General features: G+C 32.5%; 1 protein-coding gene across 3 annotated transcripts in view; it reads right to left on the minus strand.

Moving 5' to 3' along the window:
• Positions 1-23,150, minus strand: part of Myo81F (unconventional myosin 81F) — a 58,239-nt gene that overhangs the window by 23,611 nt on the left and 11,478 nt on the right. For all 3 annotated transcript variants that reach the window (XM_088192474.1, XM_088192475.1, XM_088192473.1), the window contains exon 2: positions 5,591-5,718. In XM_088192474.1, the coding sequence (XP_088048600.1) occupies positions 5,591-5,718 (128 nt within the window). The remainder of the gene's footprint in view (positions 1-5,590; positions 5,719-23,150) is intronic.

Consider the following 23,150-nt stretch of genomic DNA (forward strand, 5'->3'; position numbering starts at 1 on the left):
TCCTTATTTTACATATTTCTCCTTTAAAAGAATAACTAAAGAAGCCGTTATTTTTTAACCGGTGAAATATTTTAAATTGTCTGGTTTCTTCGATTATATAATTTCTCTTTATTGTCTGTTGAAATTTCGCGCTTAGTTCAGAATAGATATTTTTCAATTGTTTTAACAAACAATTTAAGCCCTTCGGCTATCAATAATAATAGTGAGACAATTGTCAATAACAGCTGTTATTACTTTACAAAAACAATATAAAAAACCTTTTTGGAATATCGAAAAGGAAGAGTGGCTCTATATCGTTTTGTGTTCTGCCCATTCCCATGAGTAATTTATTCATATTGGAACGGGTTTTTGAATCACCAAAGCAATGATAAACCGCCGGCCGGTTATAGTAATATAAATCACACAAAATTGGCCATTCAATAATTGCGATCTTCCGAGAAAGTATGCATATTTTCAAACATCAGGCACGAACACCTTCGGAAAGGTTTTTTATTTGAGTGTCTTCCTTTATTACTTAAGCAAAAATAAGGCGAGTTCGAGTGTTAAGAATTTGTAAACATTTTTTTAGCATCATTTATATAATAAAATTTCTCGAAAAATTAGAATTCTCGATTTAACATTTTTCTTGAGAAATTCTCGAGAAGAAACACGAATTACAGCACATTAAAAATGTGTCTGATTCATTGATGGCGTTGTATGTTATTGCCAAAGTAGAAAAACCGGTTAATTAAATAACATATATAAATAAATAAATATCTAATAATTCTGATCAGTGTTGAAATAGCATACTTACAGCAATTAAAATAAAATATTTGATTTAAAAAAAAAGCAGTAAGTGTAAATCGACTTGAATAGTAACAGTTACCATTATTAGTTTATATTTTGGTAGAATAGTAGAGGCAACATTTTAGTTTTTATAAATATGTCTTTCGTGTGATCATCGAAAGGCAAATTTAACAAATTTTTAATAGCACTGTTTTGAATTTACTTATAAATCCCATTTATATACCTACATACTATACTCCAAGTTTGTATTTTATAAAAATCTATAACATTATCAGAGCTACACTTAATTATTGCGTAGAAATTAATTGAAAAAGATGCGCTAAAACGTTCATGAAAGTAATAAATATGCGTATCCGAGTAAGAGTCATTAAAAACCGTTGAACTTTACGTTACAAAAAACATGGGTATATGTTGAGCAGGTAAAAGTATCCCCGAGTTACACATTCTAGAGAATGACGACATCACTAAATGATATATCCGGATGGAAGTGTATTCCGAAAGGAATTATAGATGGAAATTTTGCGGGTATGACACATGCGCTTATATGCTATTTTTGAAATGGGAAGGTACATGGCCAATGCGACGATTTTGGGCGGAAGCAGATTATGTTATTGTATGTTACATTTTTTATGCTTTTGAAATGTTGTCATGTACACTTGTAATCCGGATACCATAAGGTGACCAGAGGTCGTCCTTTTGTCTCCATCAAACAAAAAATCCGAGATAGTCTTTTTATTATAGTGTCCTCCTTTGCTATTTTCAAAATTTGGTCACTTTAACACTTTGAACGCGGAAATCGACTAAAGTCGCCCAATGGATTTTTTTATCTCTACGCAAAAATCAGTTAAAAAATGCTTTTCAAGAAAAATTTTTTTTTTGTGAATAAACATAAAATATCATTTTTAATAAATAAAAATTAAAATATCAGAACATTTAAACACAGTATCAAGGTGAAAATTGCATTTTTCAAAAAAATAAAAAAACAATCAAATATCATTGGCGGTACTTGTGTTGGAAAGGGACATCTGCGCGTGTTGGCGTAACGAATAAACTTGTTCTGCATTTAACAAGTAATTGCGACAATTTATTATGTTTCGACATATAATTATAGAAAAAATCGCGTTCACTACAAAAAACCTCATTGCCAGTTGTAGCACGTTAATTTTCCTCAATTGACATTATGATGTACTAAGAAGAAGCTACCCTTTATCTAGCTGGGTTATTAAGTTCACCGAATCCAATTGGATTAATAGAACGAGCAGAAACTTACCCTCAAGATTGGTAATCTTTTTATACTGCTATATTTGGATCTATCAAAACGGTGCAATGGAACGCAAGTAACTATGAAGGCATTAAACACATACACCGACACCTTTTAGGGCCAATAGACATGCAATATTAAGAGATGAATGTTTCTTTAATTATAACTTTATGTGGCAATATCACGAGTGGAGCATTTATGCACATACAAAAAGTTTTATCATATTTTTGGCAGTCGATCTTTAATTATTCAAATTATTTAGTTTTTTAGTTATAGTAAATATATAATTTGGGATGTTCTGTTTGTAAACACTAATGGCATGAGCAACAGTTAGTTAATTCTCAGAATCACGAAAAGAATTAGAGTCCACTTATCACATTTTAGGCAATGAATGTGTGTAATTCCATCGTCTGGTAACTTCCGTCAATTTCGAATTTTGTTAGAACATTCTTAGAAAACATGGTTTCCAATAGAATTAACATTCAAATTGAATATCGGAAGTTGAGGAACTGTTACGTACATATGTACATGCATACAATTTAAATGCTGGACGTGAAGATGCCACACAAAGCTTTGATGGTGAAGTAACACTAAAAAAATCCGTTCTATAACTTATATTTATAGCATTAATTTGCGCACAAAAGCTTATGTTTCGCACATGTCGCTATAATCGCTAAACATGGCTTCAAATCATGCTATTAAAATCCAATATGCCACTATATAAAATCCTGTTACTCTTTCAAGTCTTTCGAGGAATGCATGCGTCACGATGCCTTTGGCCCTTTGGTAGTTAAAACAACTCCAAAGCTTAATGCTAACTCGCCCCGCGAGCCGACAGAACAATGGAAGACAAAGATCGACTTCTCAAAGGCGGCGGACCGGTCAGTATTCCAAAATTGTCTGCAGTGTATATAAAATATCACATTCGGAACGATGATGTGTCATGATTTGCGAAAGGTTTCATAGAGCTAAAGAGGAAATTGCCACAAGAAATGCCGTTGTCAGGGTCGAGGTTAATGATGTGGTGTGAACTGTATCGCAGACATCCGTATATGTATTATATTATATAAACGCTGTGCGGTATATTTATGATGTAAATATATTTAGGAATATTCGCGTAGAGATAAAGTCCTGGCTAATCCACACATGTGGAAAAATGAGATAAACAAAGCAAAGGATTCGGTCCGAGGAGGACTATAAATAGCGAGATTTGGTTACGCGCATAATGAATATTTAACACGTTTGGGTGAAAGGGTGTGAAATTTGTGGAAACACATTAGTTTTACTGTATATATGTATATGCTGACATTATTATAATATAACGTTAAATGGTATTCGAATATTTGCAAAAAACCTAACTTAACCGACAATAAAAATAATTTTAATAACCAAATCTTACGATATAGTTATAATATAACATAAATAATATATTATGTACACATGATGCAATTTCTTCTGTTCATAAGGGACCACCCATGATCGGTGCGACGAAATTAGTAGAGCTAATTTCTTTATTTATGCTGTTGCTCAGTGTCTCGCCATGTTATGGAACAGCGAGGAGAGCAAGGATGCTCCGCGAATAATACGACTGTATGATCTGATTAATGCGTTATACGCGTATACAATGCAATAGTAGTGTTTGGAAATGTTTTGGACTTCTAAATACACTCTATTTGATTAAATTAATACGTAAAAAGTATTTACAATTTTTTTGATATTTTCTAGATAACTGACATATCGAAATTAAATTTGCCATGCAACGAGAAAAATTCTCAATCTTTTAATTAGGAGTGTAAAATCATAGTTTGTTTTGTATGACTGGAGTTTCTTAAATATTCGCTACGTTAAACTAGTATAATTTCGGATAATAAACGATAAAAAAAAATATAATACAACCTGGTAAGCTTAAACATAGTAATGACTGCTATTTTTCTGTTATAAATAACTTTAAGAAAAGAAATTTTAGTTTTTAAAGTCGAGATATAAATTGAAACGTATTTACTGATATACACATATGTATCGTAAGATTTTGTAATTAATGTAGTCCAGAATATTGCGGAAGGTAGGCAAATTGAGATACCGTTTTACAAACGTGATTACAGCTTCTAATTAATTGGAATTTGAAAGCTATATATGTACATACATATGTATTTAAGCACATACATATATAGAAAATACACTTCTATAAATAAATTTGGCTTTGTTATGCTGTGCGCGTGTCACTTTAACAATTTATTAGCAATTCGCTTCCTGTATAATACATTAGTTCATAGTGTCCCCGAATTATCTCAATTGTTTGAGACAATTTCGAATACCAGCAAAGCGAAAAACTATTGTTATTGGAGAGGAATTAGAGGAAATCTCAAATCTTTATGAGAAGGCGTACGAAGTGTATTTTGCTAGGAACGTTGGAATACAATTAATTACATTCTCAACATAGCTGAGTCGACTCTGTCGATTGCGTCCCTTATTCTGCCGATGCGGAAAGGACGTCCGCACTCGAGAACGCCCTCCTAACAAGAGCCATCCATCAAGGATGTTTTCAGTGCGCTTGCGTATGAGTGTAGATTTTTTAAAATACTATACATAAAAAAGTAATGAGATAGTATAGTAGTAAGTTCAATGCCTCGACATTGATGACTTTCATTTTCCAGTGTATAATTTACAAGTCACTCATCGATTGTTTTAAAATTAGTCTCAAGCAAGCGTTCCGCTTCAATGGCTACTTCATCAATTAGCTTTTTATAACTTCCTGCTTCGTTCCACTAATATAGATTCCTACTTTTTTACAAGTAATATAATAAATTCAATATATTAAATCCATAACCGCAAAGATGGCCTTTTCCAGTTAATTCAATCTCCTCTCAACACCAATTAAAATTGCGAGGGTGAAAAATCATTAAATGCACATTCTATTATTTTTTCTAGAAGGGTTGTTGGCCCTTGGGGTGTGTTCCGGGGCAGCAAATTGGGGACGACTCATGACCCAATTCGGCTTCGTTAAATGCACTTCCTTCGCTGACTTTGCTCGTTTCGCACCGTAAAAATAATAGTTTGTTTTGTCATAAACTATGCTCTGTGTCAAGAGAGTCTAATTGACAATTTACAAAAGCTTTGGTCGATTTAATTTTGGGTCGTTCGCCTAACGAATAGTTAACGAGTAAATAATATAAATTTGTGATTTTAACCGGTTTTAGGCAAATATTTAATTAAACCTTATGAAATAATATAAAAATCACAATAATTCTTGAGCTATTTTACCAGAATTTCAATCAAAAACATTATCACCAACTGCGGTTTCATAGACAGTAGGGACCCTTCGTTCCTAACTGGGGTTCGCCGCATATATTACGCACAAATCATATTTATTAGCTTTAGGTGTGTATCCCAAAGTCTGCTTTGTATTCCGGTGGATGTACTCGGATTGAAACCGCCGCTAGCGTTTTGGCTATGGATAACATACAAATACATGCATACATTTAATCCTTTCGCGATAATGAGAAAATGTAAATCACCAAATTTTATCTGCATGTAAAAGGATACGTATATTCGATCGTTGTCGTAGCGACGTTTCAGATTTTCGTTGATGGAGTGCTCGGTGATGTCGGACATGAGGGTCATGTCCGGCACCCCGGGGACGTCAGATATCGGCCCGAGGTCCATCATGGCCCCTGAAAAAATAAAAAAAGTTAAATTAGTATTTGACGGCAAGCTGATGGTTTCTGATAAGTTTTGTTTGGAAACGTGGAGGTATGAAGGATGGGGAATGGTGTTGTTTATATAAAGCTGAATAGGTGCCAGGTGCAAAATTAAGGTGTGGTAAAAACACATATGTTTTAAAAAGTAGTTTACGATTCTAGACACGCGATGGGATGTAAATATTTTTTTTTTGTAGTAAATTATAGTAAGCTTGTATTATCTCGTAAGCAGCTTGTAATAACGTTTAGAGATGCTCATATTATTATATTATTCAAGGCGCATAATGTTGCTAATTTTATATATTTGTCAATAATAAATAAGCATTTATTGATCATTAAAAATTATATTATTTTGTAGGACAATAAGTGTGTAGTAAGATTAATTAATAATTTACCATACTATAATATTTGAATATAACATATATAAATTATCCTTCCCTGTTTACATACTATGTACCAGGCGCGTTCGATGAGATACTTGCTCTTATCTCTCACTCACTCTCGTCACTTAACACGCGAGCGAGCGAAAGGGAAAGTATCTCATCGCACGCGCCTGATATGTACATATATTAAATAGTTAAATTAACGAGTTTCTGATTTTATTTGTATCAGACAGTATTTTTTTGGGTTTTTTTACGACTTTTTTATTCGAACAGTGCAAATATATCATTATTTTTATTTTCAGAAACTTCTTTTTTTGAAAATCCGGTCATTATATACCAATTTTTAATGTTACCCGTCAAATTGACAGATTTATACCCGTAAGCCTAGTGTTAAATTTATTTAAAAAGAATTAGTAATAAAAATATATGGGAAAATATAAATTGGGGTACGTAAATACCCCACTTCGATCATACTGAGTATTTGTATAATAAGCCCTGATCTCTTCTTGAGCCGTGGATCAATACTCATGGAAAAATCAGAGCGATAGAGCTACTACAATAGGTATTTTGCATGCAAAAAGAGTTATATAATTTATATGCGATATATTATTTTTCATATTCATATACATAAAAAATATATATCCTGTGTAGCAGGGTTAGCTAACAAGTCGAGATGCTGCAAAATAATTTATTTCCTAATTATCCAAAATTATTGAAGATGTAGAATATTCCTCTAGCCAAATATTTAATGTAGATGAGACAGGTTTATTTTGGAAAACTCTTTAACAATGAAAAATATGAATGAAGCCTTCACGCACCTTGACAAATTTTTAAATATTATGGAAGATTGTGATCCCAATGGAGAACGCATATCTCAAGTGCGCGGGGCGATCAATTAAAACATAGCATGTTATAAAATACTATATGAAGAAAAGAAAAAGAATAGTGGAAAACAGTTAGCTCTTGATAACTTTTCAAAGAAAACACCCGAAAACCCCAATTAAACTTGTCTCTTAAACGCCTCTTAAACATCTTATATTTACTTGATAAATAAATATTTTAAAATACACACAATTTCAATTTTTTTTACTTCCCTCGACTTTCGTATATTCAACATTCGCACACATTTTCAGGAACCAATTATGTGCGAAAGTCAAGGGCCGCCTGTATATATTTATTCTAATATTTTTCTTAGTGTGTCAACACGAGTAAGCAAAAAAAGTGAAAAATGGGAATTGACATATTTTTTCGTCATGTTTAAAAAGAATTGCTGCTACTGGATTTTGTAATTTTTCCGTCGCAATACCGAAGAAGAGAAATTCGAAGCGGCATTTCAACTGTTGCATTCTAAATATCAATCTGATTTTCTACTTAAAAGGAAGAAAATGCTGCAGGAACTAAAATTTGCTTTAAAAACGCAACAAAAAAATCTTTTCAAGACAATTTGAGCAATCTACGGTTGCAACGATTGCTTCTTTTAGAGCGAGTCTGCAAATAACAAAAAAAAATCTGATGGTGAATTTCTTGAAGAATCTTTTGTTAAATCGCAGATTCAATGATTTAAAATCTTTAAGAACAAAAACGAAATAAAAAGGGCTATTCAAGATCTACAACTGTCTCGAAATAAAAAAATAAGCCAAAATGTAAATGAACGGGGACCCGACAAAGCCGCGCCGACATAGCCGCGCAATACACCCCGACATTACCGCGCAAATCAAAATTATAAAATTAAATAAAATGAAAGAAAATGTTTTTTTTAATTCTAATTATTTTGTTTTGTGGACAGCTCTATCACTAGTGATTCGCTTTTTGAACAGTTAGTCATAGATTGGATGATGCTGGACAGTTACAAAATATACTGATGTGAAGATAAATCAATACAATATCATTAAAAAAAGGTTAGGTTGTTTGGTTCTACAGTGAAAGTCGGCGCGAGCGGTAGCGAGACGTCTCCCTTTTCCTATATATATTTGTAATTATTAATAAATAAAAACCATGTTATAAAATGAATTTTGTTTTGACTTTGCGCGGCTATGACGGCGCGGCTTAGTCGGCGAGGGATTGTGCTGCGCGGCTTTGTCGGGGTGCCAAATGAATGTGTTTCATTTTCTTTGCAATTGAATGAATTGACGGATGTCGGTGAAATTGCTCAACTGCTAATTTTTATTAGGATTTTTTCAGATTATTTTACTAAGGAAGAAGTGTTGGAGATTATTTTTTATTATATCGATATCTTTAACGGGTTCAAGGAGTACATAGCCAATATACAGTTGCCATAATTCGAAGCTCGTCTTAATCACAATGAAGGGCGCTGATAATAGATTTATTGCATTATGTTAGAGACAAAAATTTTCATCAGGTAGTTTTATCTAGCAAGAGATCTAATACGAAATGTGTAATAAATATTGCTTTTAAGATTATCAAAGAATCTCTTCAAAGGCGACTTTTCCAAATGCAGTTAGACGAAAAACAAGCGGACCTGATCTTACACACAGATGTGAGGTGGTTAGGTCAAACTGAGTTTTTAAAAATATTTCGAAATTTGTTGGATGAAATCATTCATTATATTTAAGAAAGAGTATATGATCATTAACATCTGCTTGATCAAAATTGGAGGTGTGGCATAGCATTCTTGACTGATTTCACAGTAAAACTAAGTTTGTTGAATTTAGATTTACAAGGTAAAAACAACACCATCTGTGATTTGATTATTAGAATTTCTGCTTCAAAAGACAAGCTTTAGTTATGATCAAAGATCTCAGAGATAAACGTTTTGACAGATTTCCAAATATTATGGACTATTTACAAAGAAAAACGTGCAGTCCTTTCAACGCAGAAAAATACATGTCCGATATACGGAACGTCCTACAAGATTTTGAAATTAATGATTTAAAAAAATTGAAAGTATGTTTCAATTTATTTTCAATCCATTTAAGGATGGCATGGACATTCAATTAGTTGCAAATAAATTTGCAGAAGTATTTAATTTCGATAATATAGCTCTTGAATATGAAATCATTACTTTGTAATGTGATATTTCTTTGAAGGCTAGGTCATTGGATAAATATTTTTGTAACGAAAAATACATAAATTTAAGGGGATGCTGTGAATATTTGAATTCGTGTTTTGGATCTACATATTTATGTGAATTAGCATTTTCGTATCTTAAAATGATAAAACATAATACAACGGGTGAGTTTGACGAATAGTCACACGGAATATTCTTTGAGGTTAGCGTTAACTAATTATGTTTAATTATTTGGCGGAATAAATGAAAGTAAAATCTTCCCATTAAACGTAATAAATGTTATACTAAAAATATTAAAATAATTAATTATTTGTCTATTCCACAAAAAAATAAGTCAATCTCAGAGTATGAAAAAAAAATAAATAAAATAGATCGCAAGTTTGCGAGGCCTGCTATAAATTAAAAATCTAATTTAAATTACTAGATATAATACTCTATTGTCATATATACAATTTATTATAATATATTTTAAAGTAAATTTAACTTTTTTTCCTCAATAAAATATTCAACATATCATTTGCGACTAACTTCATAAGTTACTCACGGTTTCGGTGTATCGTTAGCTAAAAAATAAAACTCGGCCACTGTGTGCACAGAAAAGATGGACTTATTTTGCCTAACCTAACCTAACAAACATACAACGAACTATATTTTTTTATTTTGGCTGACAATAAAAATTACAGAAATATCTGTGTCGGGATCACCCGTGACTGTTGCGACGAAATTAGTAGAAAATACTCGCTAAAAGCTTATGAACTAATCTTTATTTGTGTCCTATGGACTTTTTAAGAACAAAGTTTTTTATCGTCAGCGTTATACTGTATCCATCAACAATAAAAACACTTACAAAAAGGACCAGGTCTATCTGAGCAAAGGATTTTCTTCGTGAATGTTATCTAGAACCACCACTTCGCTTTCAACTTGGAATAAACGAGACTTCGGCAAGACTCGCATCAAGCGGAGATACGCTGAAACGACTAATTGAAGACTGAAAAAAGCAGACACTTTCCAAATAGCAGTCACATGAATCACAACTCGGTCTTCAAGACGACTTAGAAACTATGTGACGTAGTACTAAGTAAGAACAAAGGCGCATATATTTATTATAGCCTAAATTGTACATTAAAACTGTTGTTATTAAAAAATAATTTCTACATATAAAAAATAAAATAACCGCATACCTACTCTTACGTTACTAGAAAACCATCCATTAAACAAATGTTAATTTTAGAATTTTCTTTGAAAAAAGCAATTTGTTTATGAACTTTTATGTATATTAGCTTTCTAATATATTTGTGGAAAGAAAGTTGCGTGGATAAGAAAAGGGTTAACGAGTTTTGTCAAAATTTAAAACATGAAACTTATTATCTTGATTCCATTTACATTAGAAAGCTTTTGTTTTGGCTTTTATACTGCATACGAACCATAGATTTACCACTTAAAATCGTATGTAACGATTGAAAAGAATATAAGTTCATTGTTCCATCGAACTCATCCACCCCTCAATTTGGCGCCCGGGCTTTTATTCCGCGACTCGGAAGCAACTGCATATTCAATTTTGTGCCCGTCTCGCGCCAGTGCACGTAATCAACCCGACTCTGCACCCAAAACCCCTATGCGCCTACACTCGGCGATCAAATTTCCAAAGCTAGACCGGCTTTGTGACCCAAAAAGTCCGAGTATTTAAAACACGGGAGATAAACGCGCATTATGCACCGACATACATAGGAACACGTGCCCAGAATGGCCATAACGAAGGGGTGGTTTTCCCCTCGACAAAAACGCATCGAAGTAATGGTGATGATGTATTATACACAAGCATGGAGCTCAGATGCCAAAGTGCCTGTGCCCCGAAACGAACGGTCGGTACCATGTTTCAAGGGAGGTTATCGACCCAAATTCGACATGGCAGGTTCCCTCGTTTTGTGTGCAATCGATACAAGTTCATTCAATGATTCGACCGCTCCTTACTTCTTACTTCAAATTCTTCAACAATACTTGTGACGTAAAATTGGAGTCCGTGCAGTTATGGAAACACAACAATGAAATGGAATAGTAGACCAGACAATGGATCATCAAATAAAAGCAATTGAATAGCATTTTAACAATTTTGAATTTTATATCATCAAGATAAAATTCCATGTAAAATTGTGGATGAAATTAATTTTTTGTGACTAAAAATAATAAAAAATACTATTTGGCTTTGTTTAAAAAATCATAATTACAATATCGAGTCCAGAGTAAAGTCTTAATATGAACGTTAGATAACCGAGCGTTTCCACTGCGACGGCACGATTTTATTTCTTTTTACGCGGATTCTAAACAGGAACGTCACTTAAATTTGCCACAAAAATATGCATGTCATTTAATGAAATTGAAATATTAAGAAAAACTATCACTGGCTGGCCAACTTTCACCCCCTCCCCTTGTAAAAAGCTGAAATGACATCCCTGCGGTAGAACCGATACCGGTATTGAGACAAAAATTGATACCGTTATTACAAAAAAATCTTTTAAATCCGTACATCTTATTTGTTGAAAACGATATCTTCATGGCATTGAACTACGAAAACGACTATGCCCATATTGCTTGAAAACAGAAGTGGAGAATAAAATTATGCTCATTGTAATTACATCGGTGTAGAATATCAAAGTAAAATAATATTATCCCTTAAACTCGTAGAGAAACAAAATATTGGCCCACTATGCAAAAAAATCCCACCGACCGATATTTTAGCGTAAATTAAAAAAAAATAATTCAACATGTTTGATATTTTTGTACGATATGCGCGACGTGTCAGCATAAAAGGAATACATTTGCTTTATTTAGGCAAGTCTAACGGTACCTGAAAGTTCCCAATATTTATGCTATGTAACAGAGAAATGACCACGCCGCAGCGGCCTGCCGGCCCCTTTTTTATGATAGGGATGGCTGGCGAAGCAAAAACAAAAATCAGGTATTGCATACACGAAATTCTTTCTATTTGAATATTTTAATTACGGGAAATTGTTTTTTTTTTAAAAATAACTTTTTCCATTGGAAAATATTTAGTTGTTACAACAATAAAAAAATGTATATTTTTCATATTTATTTACTTAAAAAAATATTTAGATTTAAAAAAACACCCATCAACACATTTTAATTATATAGTCTAGTACGACCTGTTTTTAGTTAGTAATAAAAAAATTGAGGTATTTTAAAATAAGCAATAAATGTGCAATAATTAAAATTTTATTTTGTTTTTTTAAATTAAATTAAGACCATCGTGGCCTAACAGGTTACCCCAATGCGCCACGATGGTCGAAAATAAATTTTAAATTTATAAAACATAAAAAACGTATATATACATAAATATAACAATACTTAAACATAACAAAAAATTATAAAATATCAAAATTAAATGATACAAACTGGATCAGATCCTCGTAGCTAACATTAAATAAGTCAATATGTAATGCCAGCGTATTAAGAAGCCGGATGGCCACAGCTATAGGCGAGTCGGCAAGTGCGGATGTCCTAGCCCTAACGGCCATCAAAAGAGGTCTCGATCGTGATTCTCGAAAATGTTCCGGAACCCAAAACTGGAATTCCTCGAGAATAGCTGGATTGTCGACAGCACCTTTTAGTAATTAGAAAAAATGCTTAGCGACATACAGCTTTCTGCGAGAACTCAGCGAATCATATCCCAACGCTCCTAAAAGAAAGGCGCTGGGATATAAGTACGGATAATAACCAAATGTCCTTTTGTAAAGGTATCTTAAATACCTTTTTTTTTAATTTTTTCCACTAAAAGGGAATATTTGGCTATTCGGGGATTCCAAATTATAGATCCCGATTCAAGAATGGTACAAACTAAGGTGTCATAGAGGATGCGAATAACAGACGGATCGTCAAAGTACAAGTCATTCCTCATAACAAAGCCGAGCATCTTGGAAGATTTATCACAGACGTCGTGTATGTGTAGAGAGAACCTCCATTTGCTCTCGAAAGTGATTCCGAGATCTTTAGTGGAAGTTTCTCTAGTCAAAATGTTACCACCGAGATAACCACCGGTAGAAATAAGCTGATGGCGAACGGGATCGAGAAAATGACACAGTATGGCACTTTCCGACACTAAAGGGCAGACGGTTAATGGAAGCCCATCGCCACAGAGAGTCTAAATCACTTTGTAGAGAGAAGGAGTCCACAACAGATCGAATGCATTTATATAATTTTAAATCATCTGCGTACAGAAGAAAACTTGAATTTTTAATTGCTGTATTTATGTCATTAATAAATAACACAAAAAGCAGAGGTCCCAGATTGGATCCTTGAGGAACCCCCGAAGGGGGTAAAATATTCTTTTAACAATCGTCCACCATAGGTTACAAACTGTCTACGATTGCTTAAATAACTCGAGAATAACCGAGTTAAATTATCTGAGTAACCGAGGTTCGACAATTTTTTTAATAATAACCTATGACAAACTTTGTCAAAGGCTTTCTCAAAATCTGTATACACGACGTCTAAATAAAATAATATAAATATTACAATCATCAATCATATAAATATGTCGAGATGAACAAACATTTTTAAAACTTTCTACGCACTCTTTTCTTACAAGCATCTTAAGATAATCGTAACTGACAAAAAATAATGATTATTATATATTATTGGAATAAATTGGCGAGTGGTATAAAAATTTAGGAGGCATCCAGAAGCGGTCGATCAAAGACGACGTTGTCCTAGATTTATTGTTCCAAAAGAAGAAAAATTTGGTGCCCTTATTTTCGAGTATATTTTTATATAATTAATGAAAGTGTTTTAATGTAAATATTTATTACATTGAAACAATAGTTGTCGGTGTATTCGAATGCTTTGGTTTTGCTAATCGATAAAAAACGGTGAATATTGCGAGCGGTACTTATATTTTATTCAATTAAATAAAATAACAATACTAATGTCAATACCGATATTGAAAATTCCGGTATTATTGCAATCCCTATATGGGTCGTATCCGTATTTATATTCTAATGCATTTTTGCTAGGGGATAATTCAATGAAAATCAATTATATATTGTATGATTGCGGTCCTTTTAGAGATATTTTTACTACGCAGCCAGATCAATAACTTCTATAATTAAAATATCCATTTATAAGTAAAATTTGTACAAGGCAAATGAAAACCACTACACTGTACTTTATTCTTAGTAAGCTGTTTATTTTACATATAGAGTCGCCATAAAAAAAGTGCTGCGGAACTTCTTTAAGTAAAAGGTAAACTCATGAGTGAAATATTGAAATAAAAATGACCAAATCTTTGCAACATAAGTTCAATTAAATCTCAGTTCTTTTATAAAGAAAATATTACTAAGAGGTAATTTAAACAGCAATATAAGAAAAATATAAAAAGTAAATACAAGTAAAAATTAAATGCATATTAACTAAATCATAAAAAAAATATTTGTAATGACTTAAACGGTCATTACAACATTGATAAAATTTATACTTATTCTTTTTTTTAATTTGATAATAACATCTCCAGATTGAGCAACTTAAGTAAATGGGGGAGAGAAAAGCACGTAAGAGATGTTAATCTTAATATTTTACACACAAGACGTGTTTTATTAATACTTAATGCTTTCTGCCTGTCAATGGAAAGAGTGATTGGTGTTTTAGGGGAGTGGTTCTCAAATTGCTATTACGTGTAAACATACAGATCGAGAGATTTTTTTATACCGATCGATTTTTTGCTACGGCGTTTTAATAACACGTAAGATATAACGGATGAGTTTTTAATTATATACGTATGAGAAAGTACAACAATTTAGTAGAGAGCAAAAAAAAACACAAATCGGTTTTAGAGAATTTTTTTGATAGACATACCATTTGATTAAATAAGAGCGTAATGACTCAAATGGAACACGTCCTTCTCGGAGATACCTCAGCTTCAACGCTGACTCATCTTTGGGAAGTCGTTACAAGATTGTTTAACGTTAAAACTATTACGTTTCGTGGAAATGTATTAGTAACCAATGTAGTTATACGCAACAAGGTTCTTGCGTCACAACATCATCAGCTGACTGAGACAGGTGGTTGACGGATAATTTTCGTGGTATTTATCATTTGGATCGAGTCAACATTTTGTTGGTGAATGTTCATTGCCAAAAGCGATCCTTTTGAAATGTCGCAGAATGTCACCGACTCCCAGGGGACAAGGGTGAACGTTTGCAATCCTAATTTTAGAAAGTACTGTGTATGTCCTGGTGTATTCAAGGAAAGTAATTGCAACCAAAATAAACCTAGACGGTGAGTGGTTCATGATGACGTTTTTTGAGAATATGCGTGATGTCAATGACAGCCTACTTCGGTTATGCATCACGCTTTGAGACACAATTTTCGTGAGTAACGAACAGGTAAGGAAGATTTTATGGTTTAGTCATGCTTGTAACGTGTCAACGTCTGACGCTAATGTCGATGATTATGCTTCGATAATTTAATAATAGGCGTATTAAAAAAATCATGGAAAGAGTAAATATCGTTAAATTAGGCGGAGGTTTAGATTACATCCTTGATATCCTATATATACTCATGGATTATAATGACTAGAAAAATAACATTTGAAATGTTGTGCCAGATAAAGATGCTCGGTCTTTTAAAGAGGAACGATATGTAAATGAATTCTTAGGACAAAGTTCCACTGAAAACAAATATAATATATGCTATAGTCAAAAAGGATTTTCAATAATAGCATGATAAGCCATATTGTATCAGAGGCAAAGTTTCCATTATTTCCTATCATATCGCGTGCATGCAGTGTGAAATGCAAAACATAAAATGCTAAATCCCACTTCGTCAATTTTATTATTATGCCTGCACTACACTCTGAAAGTTGTCGGAACCGAAGTTATAACTGAAGTCGGCCGAGACCTACGACTTCGAATAAGTGACCACAATGCCGCAAATTTCATATGTCGTCCGGACGGCGGCTTCTGTCACGTACAGCTGGCTTATTTGCGCGAGATCGAAAAATGTGCCAAATAATTGCAATTTTTAAATTGTCATTTTATTAAAATTACGCTACTGATAATTATAAAAGTTTGTGTGGGCACTCGCCAATACAATATCAGTGAAAACTTTTCGGTTGTAAATATTCAATTTGTCGACTTTTGCAAAATGCCATAAGGCATAAAAATTATACTTCAGAATACGAACACCACATCTGTGACTATCCTAGAATTTGTCGCCATCGATTCTAAATAAGAATTCGTTATGGTGTGACATTTATATAAACCGACCTAGGAAAATACATAAGGATATTCAAATCGATTTTTTTAACAAAATCAAGTACCACTAATTCTTTTTTAATTATTTAATTTTATATGAAAAAATATATAATAACGATATCTGTTGGAAGAATATACTATCAAAAAATAATTAATTCCTTTTGGTGCCCTAAAATATTCAAAGATGTCAGTAAAAGTCTGTTGAAGTCCCCGATAAGCATGTGGTATTATAACTTGACCACGTGACCACGATGCAGCGCTCGACATGCGTGTTAACCATAGGACGCCTACGCGCATACTGAAATTGAACCGAGTTACTCGTTCTATCTCAGTTTGTGAAAACCATATCATTATCTCTCTCACTCTCGTCCCTTAACACGCGAGAGAGCGAAAGGGGAAGTATCTCAGCAGTCAGTTTTTTTTTTGACTTATAAAGATTAGCTCGGCTGGGTACAATCAAGGCTCAACTTTCATTTAAAGTTTGATGCGAAATTGTAGTCTTGTCAAATTCTGACGGAAGACCCTAATGGAAATAATTATTTCTCCGGTTCTCGACTATTTGCCTAATGCCAAAGGTTCGGGGCAGAATAAGACTCATTGTTGTTGTTAAATATAAAAAATTGTTCAAAAGAGAACTAATGATTGAACTTTCAATTGAAATAAAATATATAATACAATATTATTATTATGGTTATTCGCTGCTTATTATTTAATTTTTAATATACATGTACATACATTAAATACAATAGCATTTACTATATTGAATGATTATTTTATGGTTGGTTGGGATAAAGAAGGAGGAGAATCTAAATGAGCATTAACGTTGTATGATCTGTAGCAAGTCACTTAACACGCGAGGGAGCGAAAGGTATTGTAGGTATTCATTATATCTGAGTGACTTAATCAGTTGGTACAGATTTATCCCATTGTAACGTATTGGGCTTACGCCTGTCAGGTTACAGCGGAAGATTTATAAAATAATTACATTTAAAAAATAATAATCGCATAAAATAATAATTGTTGTATTTTATAAAAACAGAAAATACTTTATGTATGTATGTACATATGTATATGTATGTTACACCAAATGTACATATGTATATGTATGTTACATGAAATCACTTATTACGTGAAATGGGCAAAAAAATTGCCTAATTCATGAAAAGTGCAAGCCTGTTGCTTCATTCACGAATTAGGCAAAATATCTGCAGAATACGTGAATTGGGCAGGAATTGTGTTGCTTATTTCGTGCATTGATAATATATAGTAGCGCTCTGGTGGTTGTATTTTTAAACTAGACCAAATGTCATTTGATTGGTTCGGTGATTATAGCGCAACTTGCGCACGCACAGCAAAAAAATTAAAAAGCGAAATTTCCGTTCATAGATGAGCAACATAAACAAATATGTATAAAAAATATTGTCTGTTTATATCACTGATGTTGATATGATTTTAATTTAAAAATATCACGTTTTAAAATCATTTTACAATAATATTAGTAATTTACATTGATATGACACACTAACTTTGCTTTTAATTTAATTTTCTACTTAAAACTAAAGTAGAATATAATTTAATTTATAACCGTTTGAATGCCGTAAGGACGATGGTGTCCGCTTACGAACGACGACATGAATGCCGCTAGGACGCGGGTATCCGTTTTTAGTTTTATACTTTTTTTTTGTAAAATTATAAAATACATTTTTTCTATACGTTTTGTGTATTTACTCGTAAAAATTGGATTTAATTTTGTTCCTATAATAGATAGTGGTGCATAAAAATTTTTTTTTGAAATATTTTTTCTTAGCATACACCGCCTAATCCGCTTGGCACTAAACATGTTTTAACGATCTGAAGATTTTTTTTAATTTATAGAAAATATTTAACATTTTTAAATATATTAGGTACAAAGGTTAAAGGATTCTTAATTTGAAATTCCTGTAATCAAAATAATAAAACGTGACGACAAGGCACCATAGTTATAGTATATAATAAAATGTCAATCAATAACATTTTAAAATGTCAAGGTTAAAATGTGGTTTATGGGTATGAAAAAAATGGCATGATTACTACTGCCGATTTTATTTAATTTTAACTGAATTTTCTCATCTTAAAAATAATATTTCTTATAAACGATTTAACACAGCATGTTTTTAAATTATTCGCTGTGCTGTGTATATATATAAAAATACACAACGTTCAACGCGTATCGGTAGGGTGCCAGGATTAAAATGTATTATATTTATATATTATTTTTTTTAAATAAATAAAACAAATGTCTAATTTCCAGACATTGATTGTTTATATTAAAAATTGTTACGCATTCATTTACTAATTAAAAATAATTAACGCATACTTCTGATTTATATCAATCAGTGCCACATTATATGTATTATAATTATTCATGGTCGATCGACTACTTTAGACAATGTTATGTGATAAAATTCTCACATAACATTATTTAAATACTAGAATCGATTTAGGTGAGGTGTTTTTGTATAAACGCCCCCTTAGGTCACATTATGGTGGAAAGTGTGAAAGGAATATACCCAAAAAACGGTGAGCGCAACCAAATGCGAGGAATGTTTTGATAAGAGCATACAAGAGAGTGGGTGCTTGAACATTTAGATAATGATACGAAGAAGCTTTGAATATAATAGAAAAAAATATCTAATTCTCATATAGATTACTTATTCAAAGAATTATAAAACGCCTACTCAGAGATGCTAGCAATTTAGACTTCTCTTTGATAAAGGTGTATAAAGGACGAGACAATTACACGCCGGTTTGTAGAATCCTTTATGGCGAATTGTACAAGAAAAAGTAGGTCGCAGAAACGTGTATGTGCACGTTTACTAGGATGTATAATTGTACAAATATATTCGCTAAAATATAATAAATATATTGGGGATGAAGGGCGAGGGTTAAATGGGCGTTGGCCGTCTGTGATGATAAAAATGAGTGAACTGTAAACGAATCAATAAACCGAGAGGCAATTAGGAATGTAACAATATACATAACGAAATTGGGGAGAAAAATGTGGGTATTCGAATAACTGTGAGCAGTTTTGATTTTATTTTAAAAATAAGTATTAAAAAAAGTGTGGCGACCACACATTTAGGCACATTTAGAAGGGCGATTGTCTCATTGTTAATTCATATAAAACCAATGAAATGCTTTTGTTAAATATTATATGAATTTGATTAGCGTTTTCTAAAATTTTGTATTGCGACTATAAATAATTTGTCAAATTCTTTTGAGATATGTTGATATCTCAAAATAATTTGACTAAAGATCGCATGCGATTCCAGACACAATAAATATGATTTTTGTATTACATGTTGTATAATGTATAGATAAATTTAGTAAATGTGTATTATATTGGATTGCCAATATACGAATGAATGTTTACACAAGATATTTGCACATGCTCGACGCCTTTTATCTTTATCCGGGGTCAGTGGCAGTTTCCAAGAATTACACATCCTGACACATCTGCAGCTTCACCACTGACGACCATATATTTATAAAAAAAATACTTCCTTTCAAAACTTTCTACTCGAGATAATGATTCGTTGACATTATTGTTTATATGTCACTCGTTTCCCCTACTTATCTTAATTACACATCAATAATTTGAGTGATCACTTGTTCAAACCAGCCGGTGATAATTATGTACTACTTTAAAGAAAAATTATGATGATATTATTCCTGACGATGTAATAATGGTTGTGTAAATGTTAAACTACCACATAAAGATGTGAAACCACTACAATATAATTCGAGCGATAATTTTAACTTTACATAATAATGTCTCAGATGAGCTCGTGATGTCTTTATCTCTGTTCAAATTCATAACTTAATATTCAGTTCGTGTCATGTATTCTTGGCACATAACACACAACAAATCTGCAAGGATACGGCCGACAATTCCTTGCAGATTGCCGGCAGTTTCCTGCAAAACTGTTTCCTGTCAGCAGTCCAAACAAACGTACAAATTCACACACGCGAGCAGTAGATACACATCGCAAAAGTGATAAGATCGATTAAAAATCGAATACTTACGTCATCCGACCGAATAAGGTTAATTTAAAATAATATAAATATGTGCATGGAATTAATTATTGCGCATATTAAAAAAGGTTCGTGCGCTCGCATAAGACTTTTGCATTAACCAACCATCAAGCGCCACTTTGACATGGAAGAATAAATTTGCGTCGATTTTTATGAAAAATAAACTTGCAAGACAACTTTATTGTACATCATAAACTCGAGTTCAAGTTTAATAAGAATTAAAAAAAATGGATATTGTATTATAAACTCAAGTATTTTTATACTAATAATATTTTTTATCTACTTCCAAGATATTGGAAGTTATTACTACAAATTATATAAAGGTCATTTCAGTAAAATCATATAGGAATATTTTTTCACCAGTAGATATATATTTTTACCAGTAAAAATATAAATTATCTGGCAGGTGCCACTAAAATTATATGATTTCAACTTTTTAATTCGTGCATGTGTATTTTTGGTAAAGTTATATTTTCACTAGTAAATTCCAAATACATTTTCACCAGTATATATATTTTTACTAGCGAAATTATAATTTAACTAGATGCTCTAAAATGTCTATGAAACTCAATTTGACGGTTGCGAAACGTCCATTTGTTGTTCAAACCCAAACTTAACCTAATGAAAGTTCTAAACTAGCTATAGTTTTAGAACTCAAGTCAAATCCAAAATACAAACGAGAAAATAAGCGGTAGAATAAGTACCAACAGATATCGCATCTCACATATTGCTTTATATTTTGTCTGTATTTTGTTTATTACACTATGTTTTAAAAATATGATAGCTATCTTTACTGATATTACTATGGACTTAGGACTGATCGAAGTATATTTAAACCAAATTTTGATCAACAGTAGAGCGCAAAAACAATTATCACTTCTCAGAAGGCAAAAATTCACGTCAAAAGCAATAAAATCGTGTCGGCGCCGTTGCAGTGGGAACGCTCGGTAACGAGCGTTCCCACTGCGACGGTGCCGACACGATTTTATTGCTTTTGACGTGGATTTTTGCCTTCTGAGAAGGGATAATTGTTTTTTGCGCTCTCTTATTAGTCAAAATTCGGTTTATATGTACTTTATTCGATTTTTACTCGTGATATTGATATAAAAAGTCTTTTTACCGCTATTATACAATTTTATTGCTTTTGACTATATGGCAACACTGAGCAGCAAAGAAATCACTACTAATTATTACGAGTAGATATTTTTAATAATATTTAATGCGTAACCAAAATATTTTGCGGAAAATAAATCGCTGCGATGGCTGATTTTTTTTTGTAACATAGAAAGGGTTAACTCGTACCTATTATTATTTGTTTAATAAATTATATTACGATGATAAAAAATGTATAAAATTGCATTTTTGTCATGAGGCCCGGAATCATTGTTTTTCTATGGCCCGGGACTTTATATATTCGCGTGTCTACTTTGTGTAAATTTACCGAAGAGTTACATTTTGCAGCAATTGAAAGAGTTGAAAAAATGTAGAAGAAGTGACGTATGATTGCAAATACCATATATTATAGTGAACGTTAGATATAACAAATACGTATGTCATATTTCTTCCAATTCGCAAAACATTTGTGATATAGTCGTATAGAAATTTTGCCTTTATCTGCAGAAACAGGAAAAAATCGTCGGGGAGCTTATTAATCATATATCAATAACGTGGCTACAGAATGAGCCAATGCATTATCGTGAAGCAAAATCAGATTGCTTCATGCAAACAACAATTTGGTGGTAAGAGTTCGCATTGATCTATACCGTTATTAAACAAAGATAACCTTGTCTTTTAACCTTCTTGCTTCAATACTGCTAAAACATGGAATTAATCAATGATTTAACGAGTTCATGGTTTAATTCGTAGTGGCAATACTGCTTCTTATGGGCTCCATTTAGAGGTCAGACACGGTCAGATACGGCCCAAGTCCAGAGAGGGATTCCACCATATGAGTACTGCAGCAGAGAGGAACCAACCTCCATTACACTATCGCTGGTACAACTACAAGATATCTGAGGACCATCCACTGGACATCATCCCACCGCCAGCTTCTCCACCATCGCTCGGAGAATAAAGATACTCGCTTACCATATGTAATATAAACTAACAAATTATTACCAGTTTCAAACGGAGTCTTTCTGGCTGCGAAGTAACACCCATTAGGAGTAGAAAACCTTAAGCATCTTTCGTATTATTGATGAAGATCCTAAAGCACGACATCTGATCTCAGTCCAAAACATTTTAGCTTTTGTATCTATTGGCCTATTTTATGTGTTTTAGACGCATTTTTTTGGCAGGTATAGAGTACGCTCGGGATAAGGATTCCGGTTTGTTATTGTGTGCGTGAACTGTGTGGCTCAAAACAATTTCGCTCAGAATATTTGTTTTTTTTTATTTTAAAAGAAAATATATGTTTATTTAACAACATAAATCTGAGCTAAGTTGGAAATTTCAACGGACAATTAAAAATATATTATATGATCGGAGAAACCAGACATTGATGTCATTAATTAAATATTTGCAAAATTCAAAATCTTTCACTAGTCAAAAAAATAACGAAGTCTTTAGCTATTCTTCAAAAGCAAAAAGATATAAAATGGGGAAAGAAATTATTCGCAGATTGTTTAATGGTTCGACGACTCTATTAAATCATTA

The sequence above is a fragment of the Plectrocnemia conspersa genome, unplaced genomic scaffold (assembly GCF_051122295.1).
Source record: "Plectrocnemia conspersa isolate PC_06_02 unplaced genomic scaffold, ASM5112229v1 ptg000009l, whole genome shotgun sequence".
NCBI classification, from domain to species: domain Eukaryota; kingdom Metazoa; phylum Arthropoda; class Insecta; order Trichoptera; family Polycentropodidae; genus Plectrocnemia; species Plectrocnemia conspersa.